General features: G+C 32.6%; 1 protein-coding gene across 2 annotated transcripts; it reads left to right on the forward strand.

Moving 5' to 3' along the window:
* The first annotated feature begins 2478 nt into the window (after positions 1–2478).
* KLRF1 (killer cell lectin like receptor F1) lies at positions 2479–12328 on the forward strand. 2 transcript variants are annotated; one of them, XM_036866955.1, is made up of 6 exons: positions 2479–2662; positions 4795–4893; positions 5760–5915; positions 9319–9458; positions 9835–9947; positions 11931–12328. In XM_036866955.1, exons 1-6 carry the CDS (start codon positions 2578–2580, stop codon positions 12037–12039), a joined length of 702 nt encoding a protein of 233 aa, XP_036722850.1. In that variant the 5' UTR covers positions 2479–2577; the 3' UTR covers positions 12040–12328. The 2 variants fall into 2 exon arrangements, with proteins under 2 accessions (XP_036722850.1, XP_036722851.1); XM_036866956.1 differs by lacking the exon at positions 5760–5915 and having other exon boundaries at positions 2578–2662; positions 11931–12039.
* Positions 12329–14649: the final 2321 nt, after the last annotated feature.

Consider the following 14649-nt stretch of genomic DNA (forward strand, 5'->3'; position numbering starts at 1 on the left):
CCTCAGAGGCTCAGGCCTGACACCAGGGCAGCACACCAAGACCTGTCAGCCACACGGCCAGGTACATGGGGATTTTCTTGCCTTTTAGGAAGTCTGTGGTCTTCTGCCAGTGCTCAGTAGGTGTTCTGTAGGAGTTGTTCCACATGTAGATTTATTTTTGGTGTATTTGTGGAGAGGAAGGTGATCTCCACCTCTTACTCCTCCGCCATCTTGAAGGTCTCCCCCGAGAAGGAAATTCTAATATGCTAGATTCTCATTTAAATTTTAAAAATCAATTATTAAAATAAAAGCACATTTGTAGAAGTAACAGAAACATCTAAACATGCTATGGATTTGATTTATTTTTTTATCTCTACACTAATTTCTGAGATCAGATTTGACAACAGGTCTCTGGAAACTGGGAGCTACTTATATCCAAGATGATTCTATCTGAGCCACAGATTCTCTCGTCCTTCCATATCATTGGCTTCTGTTTTTGGTCAACAGACACTCACCACCCAGGAGCTGGAGACAAGGTATAGATTGTTATTCATTCCATGTTTCTTTTCTTTCCTCTCTGTCAACTTAATTGTGCATGGTGTTTGGCTCATGTAATGACCCAGATTATCATTATTGTAGGATCTGAGTTCTTGGTGGTGTTTTTATTGGACATTTTATTTACCAGGACTATCAAGGGAAATGGTACTAAAAGCTGTAAACAGCCTGGATTCAAGGCATAGTTCTCTTACACCTTGTGTAACAATAACCCAATTTCAGCCTATGTAGTTGTCCTCTTCTCAGCCTGTTGTTTTAATGATTGAGAAGCCAAAAATGCTAAGAGGAGGTCTCAGCTTCCAATTCATCAGTACTTCAATCATGTTCCTTATCAGAAGTTTTCTCTTGGGCATTAGGAGCTCTAAACCCAACAAAAACCAGGTCTTGTAGAAAGGGAGCAATTTTTTTTCAAGTGGATTGTTAGGTGTAATAATGGGGTACCACTTCAAATTTGAATCTTAATTTCATGCTTTGGTTCAAAGACCTGTACATTCTGGCTATGGCACCAACTAGTGTCAATAGTATGCCCTCAGAAAATCATTTTATCATCCTTTCTAGCCAGTTACTTACAGATAAGTAAAGTAACGTCTATAGGCATGAGTGGATTGCCAAATATTCTTTTTTTTTTCTACAATGTCAAATACAGGGTTGTGTTGGGAAACCATTACAACAGATAATACATTCTTTAACTCTGTAAATGGTGATGCTAGCAGAAGCACTGCAGGCAGAGAAGTCAAATCTGTTATGAAAATATGTGATTATTTCTATGAAGATAAAGCACTATCAAGTCTGTGATGGCAGGGGCTTAAGTAACAGGTCTGCCATCAAGTGGCTGGCTGGTCTCCCTAAGAGAATGAACTCTGTTTTTGTCTCTGCCCTTGACAGATTGGGCATTTAGCAGAGATTTTACCAAAATCAACCTTGATTAGGGAAGACCATATTATTGAGCATTTAGATAGCTTCCATCCTTGCTGTCTTGGACAATTTTACAGGTGTCCATTTAATAAGTTCCAGGATGGATGGGGAGAGGATGACTGGCATCCAAAATGTCTTTCCTCAGTCTTCTGTCTCACCAGTGAAGTCTCATGGATAAAACCTTTGGGTTTCCATTCTAGATTTGCTATAATTCCAGAGATTTGGGATTTAGTTGCCCCAATTTTAAACTCCTTTATCCCAACTTATAAAATTAGTATTTCCAGAACTGTGTTATTCTTTTTAATTTGGGATTGAGTAATGTTTTAGAGTGATAAAAAATTTCCAAAATTGGATTTGGTGATGGTTGCGCACATCTATATATTTGTTTAGAATCATCCAATCATATACCTACAATGGGTGAATTTCATTGTATGTAAATTAGACCTCAGTAAAGCTAAGAGAAAAAAAAAATCTCAAATATCTGCCCATCTCATGAATATTGGACAACCTCTTCAAATATCAGAAAAAGTCATTGGAAAATATGATTTGTTTCCTAAATTCTCCCTGAAATTTTTTTCTACATAGGATGAGTCTTTAGAATGCCAAAAAAATGCTGCCAGTATTTTTTCTTTAAATTATACTATTAAATTATTAATATAATTTGTAATCAATGTTGTTTTAGGATCAAGAAATAATTTAATTGTTAGGTAATTGCAAGCTATTAAAATAAAAATATATTAGGAAATGTAATTGAAAATTCACATATTTAAGCTAATGCAAAAGGCAGCTAGCTATATATTATTTAATTCAACTCGAAAAGGGTATAATTTTCATTCTCCTGACTTTACAGGTTTATCAGGAGACATTTTTAAAAGAACAAAACATAATATTAAGTTCAATATGTGGTGGACAGTTGAGAAATTATGTGTTATGTTTGTCATGGGAAATAAACTTTAAAGAGTAACATTTCCTTTGAGGTTTTCACCAGTAGATGAAACTGTGAACCCTTTTATGTACCCTGAGTGGACCATTTGAGGACAATATCTGAAGAGCAGCAGGCTTATTATTCTTCTCTTATTACATTAAAAAAAAATACACTTATACACACACATTCACTCACATTTGAAGATGCAAGATGAAGAAAGATACATGACCTTGAACGTACAGTTGAAAAAAAGGAGTTCTATCCAAACATCCCAACTTAAATGTCAAGGTATGGAATTCAGGGTTTGTTTGTTTCTTTAATTGCTGTGGATTAATATGGGCGTGGATTTAATATGAGTTAATATTAACATGAATATTAATGTGGATAGTAGTTTCCATTATTTTGTTTTTTGTTTTTTTTCCTGTTCTTGGGCTATTTCATTTTTGTGATGTTTCCCTCTCTCTGTCTCTGCTTCTGTCTTTTCTCTCTGTCTCTCTCTGTCTCTGTCTCATTTATCAATGTGGGACTAACAGATATTGGCTTTTAAAGTAATATTCTGTCTCATATTATTAAGGATATACTTAGGAAACATACACATTCAATTAAAACTAATTGTTAAAAAGTGAATATTTGGTGCCAGTCATCCACCTCCTTACCATGCATAAAATATGACATTTTAAAATACCAATTTTTAGTTCAGCTTGTCAAAAATTTTAAAGTATGTTTTTCACCAGGTGAAAAAGTCTGCTTTGGACAATAGAGGTGTTAACATGAAAGACCACAAAATGTAGTGGCTCTTCTGTGAAAACTTTTCTCATATTCAGTTTGTAGATGTCACTTGGAAACCAAAATGTGTCTTAGTGCAGAAAAGGAGCTCGGGAAACTGCAAATAATAAATTTGCAACTCTTAGTTATTCAAGTGGCATATGCTAATAACAATTCTTTACTGATGTATTTTGCTGGTATTTAGTAAAGTTTGCTAATATTTAGTAAAGTTTGGAGTAAGTAAAACATATTACATTTGAATCTAATTGACAATTTCATATTTCCATCTTTTTCAGTGTTTACTTAACTATTCTCACTTGTTTGTTCTTCCAAATAATTTTATAATAGATTTTGCAGACTCTTTCACTGTGAACAACAAAATCAAAAACAAACGGATGTAGTTTTATAGTATACTAAATGCTTCCTAATTTATCAACTAACTTAAGGAACATTTATCTCTGACGCTTAGCCTTCAATCCAAACATGGCTGAATTTCCACTTGTTCAAGTCTGCATTCATGATATTCTGTTTTTTCATTTGTTTGTTTGTTTGTTTAGTTCTCCTCAGATCAGTTTGGAGCACTTCTTGTTAAATTTACTTCTAGTTTCCTCTTTGTTTTTTATTTTGTTCATGTGTCTCTATTAAATATGATATTAACTTCATTAGGCAAAAAACTGTTCTGTTGAACAAGTGCCCATCTATTTCTGCTTTATTTTTTAGCATAAAATTGTTGGATTTTATAATTTGTGTTTTTTAACCTCTGTGAGATGATGATACATTTTCCCCTAGCTCTATTAATGTGATATTAATGGATTTCTTACTATTGAATAACCCTTGTATTCCTAGAATAAATTCAACATGTTCATGGTATGTTTTGGCTACTACTAATATTTTTAAGATTTTTGTGTGAACACTCTTAAGAGTCACTGGTTTTTGTTTGTTTGTTTGTTTAAAATATGTTTATTTTTTGATGGTAAAAGGCTTGTGTTTTAACCTTTTAAGTTAAATTATACCACTTCTCTACAGGATAATGAAAATGCTATTTTCTCCATAAGGCTGAATATTAACATGCCTCAAATTCGTATTGTGAAAGTTGTCCCATGATATTTAGGAGAAGTAATTGAGTCTGAGTTGAATTTGAACAGACTTCCACACCCTTTATCCCAACGTTTTCTGGTAAACATTTATTTGATGTTTAAAATAATGGCATTTTATTGCACGTGCTAAAATCTTGGAATTTATTGGTTATCATTAGTAATATATCAAAATATTCAAAAACAATGTGGGAAATGAAAAATATTAATTAATTGAATTCTGATAAATCTTATTTTACTATCTTGTCAATATTACTACAAGAGAAAAGCTTTGTACTAATTCTCTGAAATACTGTTCTGTGTGGTTTACTATGCTCTTTCTTAATTGGGAGTGGCAACTTCAAAAGTAGTTTTTCTAGTCCCACCATTCTGATCACCCAGAGTATTATCATTACTAAATAAAATAAATATGTATTTTTCTCTTTACTTAAGTTGTATGTTTTTATTGCCTAATATTCTTTGATATTCAAAACCCATATTGTGTATAATCCTATTATTACAATTGCTGTCACTTCATAGGAATGTACTTTTCTAAGCTAATTTACGTGATTAATCTCTCAGATTGTTCTGTGGTGTTGCCCTGGTATAAAATCTTACTGAGGATATCTGGAACAGTAAATGGTATTCTGGTTTTGACTTTGATCACCCTGTTTCTGTTAGGTAAGTTAAAAGCTCTTAATTAAATAAAAATATGAAAAAAATTTTACTTGTCTCATGACTCTTTTCATATTCATTCATTCATTCATTCATTCTTCTTTATACTAACAAAGATTTAATAAGGAGCTACTATGTATGAAGCAATACATTATACCCCCCAGTAACATATTTAATAAGTAGTCGAATCAAGTAAGTATCTCATTCTCAAGTGGCATACAATTTACTAGAAGAAAAGTGTGTGTGTGTGTGTGTGTATGTAATGTATCTGAAAGCATATTTTTGGATTTCTTAGATGTTTGTGAATAGATTGAATTCCATTATTTATCTTTAAAAATTTATACATTTTATCTAAGATTGTATTTAGTTTATTCTTGTTTTTGTCCAGATATTTACTGAGCAACTACTAGACCCCAAACATTACTACAAATCCTTCAAATTTTAAAAAAAGGAACATACATGGTGAGAAATCTCATATCTTAGTGGAAGAAACAGATTTTAAATAAATAATTATAGTAGAATGGGCTAAATACAACATCATAGTCTTCAGCAAAAGATTAAGAAAGCATGGAAAGAGCATGTATACTCCCTAGAACTGGAACTTTGCTTTATTTACTATTGTATTACCAGTTCTTATGACAATGCCTGGCACAGAGTAGATCCGCAACAAGTACATGTGTTATAAGTGAATTAATTGTGTAATATTTTAATTTACTTTTCATTAAAAAAACAAAAAATTTTTTAAAGAAAATTTCTAGCTATTCCTTCAGTTATTTCTTGTTCCAATCATCAGAATCATTCTGAAGAATTTGTCTCTGAGACAGTGCCGAGAGAAGACATTTTCCCAATCTTAAAATAATCCTGTTTTCAAGTTTCTCAGGAAGTGTTGCTAAAATGCCAAAAAGGAAATAATTCAAATATCACCCAGCAAGATGATATTGAATACCTGAAAGTGAATAGTAACACAAGAGGAAATATAAGTAAGAAGGATGCAGGCCACTGTGTTTCAAGAGCTACAGACCATCAAGGTATCTCTTAAGGCTTTGGCCTATACCACTTTTAATCTTTTGGACTTTCTAAGTTTGAAAAATCCTATTGAACAGGTATGCAGTAGACTAAATTAACAAAGATTTGATATAAATCTACTTTTTACTCAAAACTTGATTCATACATTTTGAAATTTTTTGCAGTGGGAGGAGAGTTGTAAAACAGCATAACAAATTGGCTCTTCCCTCTAGGAGTTTAAAATCATGTTGAGACATATAAATATAGAAAGTTAATTGTGATCATAAGGAAGTATGTAAATAACTATTTTTGTCTCTTATCCTTTTTTGCAATGGATAAAAGTAATTACATCTAACAAATTATCTGTTATGATTTTTAAGCTTAGAACTTCCAATCACACAGAATTTTGGAAAACTGTTCTTTCCCCTTTCAACTTTTTTTTAGTTTAAGTTTTTAACACTTAGCTCTTTGAGCGTTTGACATTTATTTTATAGTATGATATGTGAACAAGGCACATACTGATTTATTTTGTAATTATTTGTCTAAGAATTTTTCTTAAATCCACTAGTTTACAGTCCCCTTTAATCCCATGTAAAAATGTCATATATATTATGATTTACTTATTAACACTCTTTCCTTTCAGATTATCTGTCTGTTTTACATGTACTAGTCCTAATCCAACTGAAATATCATAATTTTACCATGTATTTTACACTCTAATTCCTCATTATGTTATATATAGCAATGGAACCTTTTCAGAGGTGAGACAGCTTTGATATGTAAACGTAGACTCATATAGACACCACTGAGCATTCATTAAAGTCAGTCTAAATACTGTATAATTGAACTATAAGATTTGAATTTCCTATTAATTTTCTTCCTTTTAAATTGAGGTAATATTAACAAACATAATTATTTAAAATTAAACAATTCAATGGTGTTAAGATATTCAAATGTGCAACAACCATACCTATCTAGTTCCAAAACATTTTCATCACCCAAAAAAGAAATCCCATACCCAATAAGCAATTACTCCTCATTTCCTCTCCCCCTGTCTCCTAGCAACAACCAGTCTGCTTTCCGTCACTATGGATTTACCTATTCTGAATTTTCATGTAATGTACTCATACAACATTTTACCTTTTGTGTCTTTCTTCTTTCGCTTAGCATAATGTTTTTGAAGTTCATCCATGTTGTACCACATATCAGCACTTTATTCCTTTTTATGGCTGAATAATATTTCATTGTATGTATATATCACAATCTGTTTAAGCTGGAAATACTAACCAATGTGATCTACAGAGTCAAAGAAATCCCAATCAAAATTCCAATGGCCTCTTTGCAGAAATGGACAAGATGATCCTAAAATTCACATGAAATTGCAAGGGACCCTGAAGAGCAAAACAACCTTGAAAAAGAAGAACAAATTTGGAAGATTCACATTTTCCAATGTCAACACTTACTACAGATCTACAGTAATAAAAACAGTGTGGTACAGGACTTAAGACAGACATGTAGATCAGTGGAATAGAATTGATCCAGAATTAAGCTCATACACCTGTGGCTAAATGATTTTTCACAAGGGTGCCACAACCATTCGATGTGGAAAGAGCAGTCTTTTCAACAAGTGGGGCTGTGTCAACTGGACATCCACATGCAAAGAATGAATTTGGACACCTAGCTTATGCAGTACAGAAAAATCAATTTAAAATGGATAAAAGACCCAAATGTAGGAGCTAAACTATGAAAGTTTTACAAGGAAAAATAGATATAAATCTTCATAACCTTGGATTAGACAATGATTTCAAATATGATATCAAAAACACAGGTGGCAAAAGAAAAAAATAGATAAAATGGATATCATCAAAAGTAAAAAATATTTGTTCATTAAAGGGCATTTTAAGAAATTGAAAAGACAACACACCTAATGGGAAAAAGTATTTGCAAATCATATATCTATTAGGTGTCCACTATCCAGAATGTATAAATAACTTAAAGCTTGAAAAAAGACAACTCAATTAAAAATGGGCAAAGGACATGAATAGACATTTCTCCAAAGAAACTATACAAAAGGCCAATAAGTGCTTAACACAATTAATCATTAAGGAAATGGGAAACCAAAATCACAATGGGAAACCGCTTCACACTCACTAAGGTAGCTATAGTCAAACAAAAATAAGTGTTGGTGAAGTTATAGAAAAATTGCTCATACATTGCTGATAGGAATGCAAAATGCTGCAGCACTATGGGAAATAGTTTGTCAGTTTTTCAAAAAGTTAAACATAGAATTATCATATAACCCAGCAATTCAAGTCTTAGGTATACACTCAAGTGAATGGAAAAATACAATCATACAAAAATTTATACATGAATGTTTATAGAAGTAGTATTGATAATAACCAAAACAACCCAATGTTCATCAGCTGGTAAATGGATAAACAAAAGATGCTACTTCCATGCAATGGGATATCATACAGCCATACAGCCATAAAAAAGAATGAAGTGCTGCTACAGGCTTCAACTGGATGAACCTTGAAAACGTTATGCTAAGTGAAAAAGCCAGATACAAACAGCTACACATTATATAATTCCATTTACATGAAATATTCATCATAGTCAAATCCACAGATACAGAAAGCAGACCAGTGATTGCCAAGGCTCAGGGTTGGGGGAATGGGTAGAGGCTGCTTAATATTTGTGGGGTTTCGTTTTGGGGTGATAAAAATATTTTGGAGTTAGTAGTCATGTTTGCACACCTTGTGGATGTTCTAAAACCCATGGCATTTGTACTTTAAGATGGTTAACATGGTGAATTTTATGTTACATGAATTTTATCTCAATAAAAAAAGGAGATTGTAAAGGTGACAAGTTTGAATAGTTATATTTGCCTGTGCTTATATTTTTACATTATACCACATTTTTCTTCATTATTATTCTAAAAGTCTCAGATATTTTCAATTTGAGAATACCTCAGCTTAAATTTAAGAAAAAAGGACTTGATGAACTTGCAATAATAAAGAAGTTAAAAAAACTGTTATTCATCTCAGTGTTACTTAATATCAAAAGGGAGATATTAAAGAACAATTTACGCAGATAGAATGACACAGATGCTAAAACTTTTTATGGATAAATTCTAAGCAAATGGTATAGATAATATTTTATCTAATCTCTCAAATAACATTAATGCAATATACATCTTAATTATTCATATTATTTTAGTAACCATATCTGATTATGACATGAAAAAAGTCTCTTAACCTCTGTCTAGGCTTTGCTTCATCATACAAAATTAATTTTCTTAACTCCTATGAACTATCATATGTATTTTGGACAACTTCTGAATCTAAACACTTTGTTATGAGTGATTTTATCATAGCTCTACTCTTTTTCATACAATATGTAAGTATCCTCACTGTCAATTTGTAGGAATGTGCCCATCAGAATGGCTCAAATATCAAGAAAAGTGTTATTGGTTCTCTAATGAGTTGAAAAGTTGGAGTGACAGTTATGGATATTGTTTGGGAAGAAAATCTCGTCTACTAATTATTCAGGACCAACTTGAAATGGTAAGTGGTTTAGTATCATGCTTATGGCATTAGCCTTTTTGCAGTTAAAAATGGCTTATCTCAAATTTCTTCCCACCCTTTCATTAAACTATTTTTTATCTTGATTATTGAGTTTTTGGTGCTCTTTTAAATTTTGTGCTCAAAGCCAGTGTGCCTCCCTTGACTCATGCTAATTCTGGTCTGAATATTTGTATTCAATTTGCAAGTAGTGTACATGCGAGTAGTATATAATGTATGTGTAAATAAGGTATGAATTGATTAGTATAAGGATCCTCACACAAGTGTTAGTTGCCCAGTAAAATTCTAAAATCTTACTTAGTATGTCTAAATTATTAAACTATTCTGTTCATTTAGTTACTCCTCACCCTCTTTTTAGGCTTTTATACAGAAAACCCTAAAACAATCAAACTACGTGTGGATTGGGCTTAACTTTACTTCCCTGAAGACGACATGGACCTGGGTGGATGGTTCTCCATTGGATTCAAAGATGTGAGTCTTTCCTAAAAGACAATCTGATTTATTGTTTATCACAGAATTTATCTCCTTAAAGCACCTACAAATCCACCAAAATGAACTCACATAGTTCTTGGTACGAAAGAACTTGAAAGGATGAAAATTAATGCTAGCTGGAGTAATGACAGGTATTTTGGTTTGGTTTTCAAAGCAAAAGGATTTGAAAACAATAATGATTGTGCACTTATTGTTTCAAAACTACTCACACTTTATATGGAAAAGGGGACTGAAACAATGTAGTCTGCTGTTTTCAAAGTTCTAAATGCTTTTTTAGTCATCTTTAGCAATTAAAAAAACTGTATACAATTTTTGTATTGTATGATTATCATAATGTTAAAAAACAAACAAGAAATACAAGACAGAACAAAATAATCCTGAATGCTCTCAGCAATTGCATGAGGTTATTGAGATTTTTTAAATTTTATGGATGTTTTTGTGCACTTGTATTAATTTTATAATCAAATATTTAATTAGAAATACAAATAGTGAAACCAGTAAACTCAAATCTTATCCCTATGTTGGTAGGCAGACTAATGGTCCCCCAAAATGTCCTAATCCCCAAATCCTATGCATATGTTACTTTAAGTGCAAAAGAGACTTCATGAGTGTGATTAAATTAATAATGTTGAGCTAAGAATATTCTGCTAGATTATTCGGGTGGGCCCAATGTAATCTCAAGAGTCCTTATAAGAGAGAGGAAGTAGGGGCAGGCTCAGAGGAGACTTGAAGATAAACACAGAGTTCCAAGTTATCTGACTGATACCAAGGAGTACAGGCACCCTATAGTACTTGCAAAAGTCAATGAACAAATTTTCCCCTAGTGTCTGGAAAAAGCAGCTCTGCAGACACTTGATTTTAATCCTTTAAGACCAGTTTTGGACTTCTGATATCTAGAACTGTAAGATAAGAAATCTGTGTTGTTTTAAGTCACAAAATTTGTGGCAATTTATTACAGCAGTGATAAGAAACATTCACTATGGTAACCAACTTAATGAATAGTATGTGTTATTTTCCCTTCACTCCTATCGCATCATTAAATATTACTTATTTTCTATCTCACTGCTCTAAATTAATCAATCTAAGGAAGTCAACTGAAGACATCTTTGGAATGGAGAATAAAATTATGGATGTGTATCATCTAAGGGTAGAGTTGTATCACTTGGACATGACCTGATTGGCTACTTATGAAGATACTAACCTGGGTTTTCTCCTCATGCCATATTCACTCAACACCACCTATACAAAATTCAAATATAAAGGTGTATAAGTTCAAATATAACAGTGTATTTTCCAGTATGAAAATCCAATACTTACTTGTCTATTATTATTCTGGGAGCTTTGATGATCATGGGTCTCTTTTCCATGATACCTTCTTGAACTTTTTTTCTAAGTTAAATAAATTCCTAACAGAATAAATCACTAAGACTACAGTATTTTAAAGATAACTTTACTATTGTATTTAACATGTTGCTTTATAGATAAGTAATACAACAAATGTACAATTTATTTAGGGCTTACCTGGGTCAGTTTGCGTATTGAGTTCTTTACAAACATCCATTCATTTAACCTCTATAACAATATCATGAGATAAATATTATTATAACTATTGTACAATAAGATATGAAAAGCCAAGAAACGTTAAGTGAGCAGTTCATGTGACTCAATCTGTTTTTAATCTAATGGATGACATGGAACAATGGCAAGAATACTAGCATAGAATTATGGACACAAATTTCTTCTTAGCTCTGTCACTTGCAAACAGACTCTCGGGGAACTGTCTGCCAATCACAGACAGTAATACTAAGTTACAGAGATATTGGAATGTTTAATGAATCAAGGTATTTGAAAATTCCTCGAATATTTGAATTACCTTTTAATTAAGGGAGGGTATTAACTGAAAACACAAATGGATGTCTTCAGCAACAATGATTAACTAAGTATTCATCTTCTCTTCTGCAGATTCTTCATAAAAGGACCAGCTAAAGAAAATAGCTGTGCTGCCATCAAGGAAAACAGAATTTACTCTGAAACTTGCAGCAGTGTTTTCAAATGGATTTGCCAATATTAAAATTTTAAAAGTGATAGTGGGATAATCAAGGATCAAAGTTCTTTTGCCTAACATTAATCTTCAGGAGTAAGAATTAAAAATTGCAGTTAAACACCAGCCTCGCTTCTCTATTTTCCCTCGATCATCTCCATGGGTCCTAGCCACAGAGTAGCCCATGTTAGCAGTCTAAAATATACCCTTCTGATTCTTTATGTGATAATGTCATACAGAGTGAACCCGTGCATTTATATTCATGATTTAATTCACCTTTTCTTTTACAACAAATGTGAACAAATTATGTCTGCTTTTCTGTTATTTTGCTTTTCTTTTATTCTTAACAATATACTATGGAAATTTCATATAGTTCTGAGTTGCGTTATAGTGTGGATTTATACATTTTTCACTCCTTTATTGATGAGCATTAACGTTTTTCAGATTTTTGCTACATAAACTATGCTGCAATAAATATTCTGAATATCTTTCTAAATAGTAGCACTTTTATTTCTATGATGTAAACTTTAAAATTGGACTTTCTGGGTAAAAAGTGTTAAAAATGTTGTTGGTTGGCTTTATACAATTTTTGTCTTAATTTAGAAACTGTCACAAACTTATAAGAAGATTACAGGTACAGGAAAAAGAAAACTTACCTTTTCCCCAAACCTCTTGAGAATTAGTTGCCAATTTGATGAATTTCATTATAAAATTTCACGTATCATTGGGTACTTTTGTGTATATTTCCTACCAAAAAAATCCCCTACTTAATCACAATACAATTATCAATCAACCAATTAACACTGACACAGTGCTACCATCTCTGACTCTCTACAAGGTTTGCCAGTTGTCAAATAATGTTCTTTGGAGTAAAACATCCAGATCAGAATCATTTTCTGCATTTAGTTATTTTGTCTCTTTAGTCTCTCAACATCTAGAAGAGTTCCTTAGCCTTCCTTGACATTCATGACCTGATACTTTAAAATACTACAAGCTGGATGTTCTGTAAAATGTTCTTCAGTTTAAATTTGTCTGATTATTGAATAGCAGAGCAATAATGCAGTGAAGCTTTGTTCTTCTCACTGCAACCTTTCAGAAGATGCAGTTTTATTTGTTCCATTATTGACGATGCTCACTTTATTCACGTGGTTTATGTGGTGCCTACCAGACTTCACTGGAAAGTTTCTCTTTTCCCTTTGTAATCAATTAATATTTTGTTGGGAATGACCAAGATGGCCTTAACATTCCCCTGAGCTTGACTAAACTTTAGACAAGTTTCATTCTTCCTGATGATGCACTCTTTTTTAAAAAATTTATTTTTCTTTTTCTTATTGGAGTATAATTGCTTTACAATGGTGTGTTAGTTTCTGCTTTATAACAAAGTGAATCAGTTATACATATACATATGTTCCCATATCTCTTCCCTCTTGCATCTCCCTCCCTCCCACCCTCCCTATCCCACCCGTCTAGGTGGTCACAAAGCACTGAGCTGATCTCCCTGTGCTATGCGGTTGCTACCACTAGCTATCTATTTTATGTTTGGTAGCGTATATATGTCCATGCCACTCTCTCACTTTGTCACAGCTTACCCTTCCCCCTCCCCATATCCTCAAGTCCATTCTCTAGTAGGTCTGTGTCTTTATTCCCGTCTTGCCACTAGGTTCTTCATGACCTTTTTTTTCCCCCTTAGATTCCCTATATATATACAGAATGAAGTAAGTCAGAAAGAGAAAAACAAATACAGTATGCTAACACATATATATGGAATCTGATGATAACACATATATATGGAATCTGATGATGCACACTTGACTTACCCCTTTTTAGAGCATTTTCTCCAGGAAACTTGCTACTGGAAATTCTTTCTCTACCCCTTAGAGATGTAAATCTTTTAAGAAGCCTCTTAAATATTTTACAGCCCAGAAATGTCTTTCGCCAGGACCTGGGAGCCATCCTTTTGAAATGCAATCATCAAGAAAGATTGCACCTTTGTTTCTCAGTTTCTTTGAGAGGGTAGGAGCCAAACTTCAGTGGGTGCCTAGCTCCAAGTTGTAAAACTACCTCCTATTATAAATATCTGAGAAAGTTTAATTTTCTTTTGAGTAAAGTCATATAGATGGTATGTGATCCCCCTTTTACCCCATCTCTTAAAAAACGTATTGCTTTTTGTTTCAGCAGATTTTAGTTCAGACTGAATTCTGGTCTATTTCCCCTACTGCAATAGCCTTGAATAAAGTCTTCCTTTCCTGTGTAACATTGTTCTGTGCAATTTTCACTTTCACAGGTGGTATTTTTAAACTCTGTGAATTTAAATGAATTTAAATTCTGTGAATTTGATGACCCATTCATCATCAAAATTTCAATTTATTCATTTTTATATGTATACCTTTGTGGGCTTCCACTTTCATATTTTGTTCAATGGGTTATAGTTTCCTGTTTTGATGGTCTAATTGTTTCAGAACTACTCATGAGAGTCACCAGTCAAGATGACATCTGTATTCTTAATCTTCACAACCATTTGCTGGTCTGCAGTTTTTTTGTTTTTGTTGTTGTTGTTGTTTTTTAATGATAATAACCTCAGCAGAATACCAATAACCATTTCTGCCAAAGTTTGAAATGGACTTTATGTTCTAGTCTGAT

The sequence above is a fragment of the Balaenoptera musculus genome, chromosome 10 (genome assembly GCF_009873245.2).
Source record: "Balaenoptera musculus isolate JJ_BM4_2016_0621 chromosome 10, mBalMus1.pri.v3, whole genome shotgun sequence".
Taxonomy (NCBI): domain Eukaryota; kingdom Metazoa; phylum Chordata; class Mammalia; order Artiodactyla; family Balaenopteridae; genus Balaenoptera; species Balaenoptera musculus.

Excerpts from the sequence above, each read along its gene's own strand:
- KLRF1 (XM_036866955.1), top strand. The coding sequence starts at position 2,578 with ATGCAAGATGAAGAAAGATACATGACCTTGAACGTACAGTTGAAAAAA. Across the intron at positions 2,663-4,794 it reads ATCCCAACTTAAATGTCAAG|ATTGTTCTGTGGTGTTGCCC; the intron begins GTATGGAATTCA and ends TTAATCTCTCAG. Across the intron at positions 5,916-9,318 it reads AAGAGCTACAGACCATCAAG|GAATGTGCCCATCAGAATGG; the intron begins GTATCTCTTAAG and ends GTCAATTTGTAG.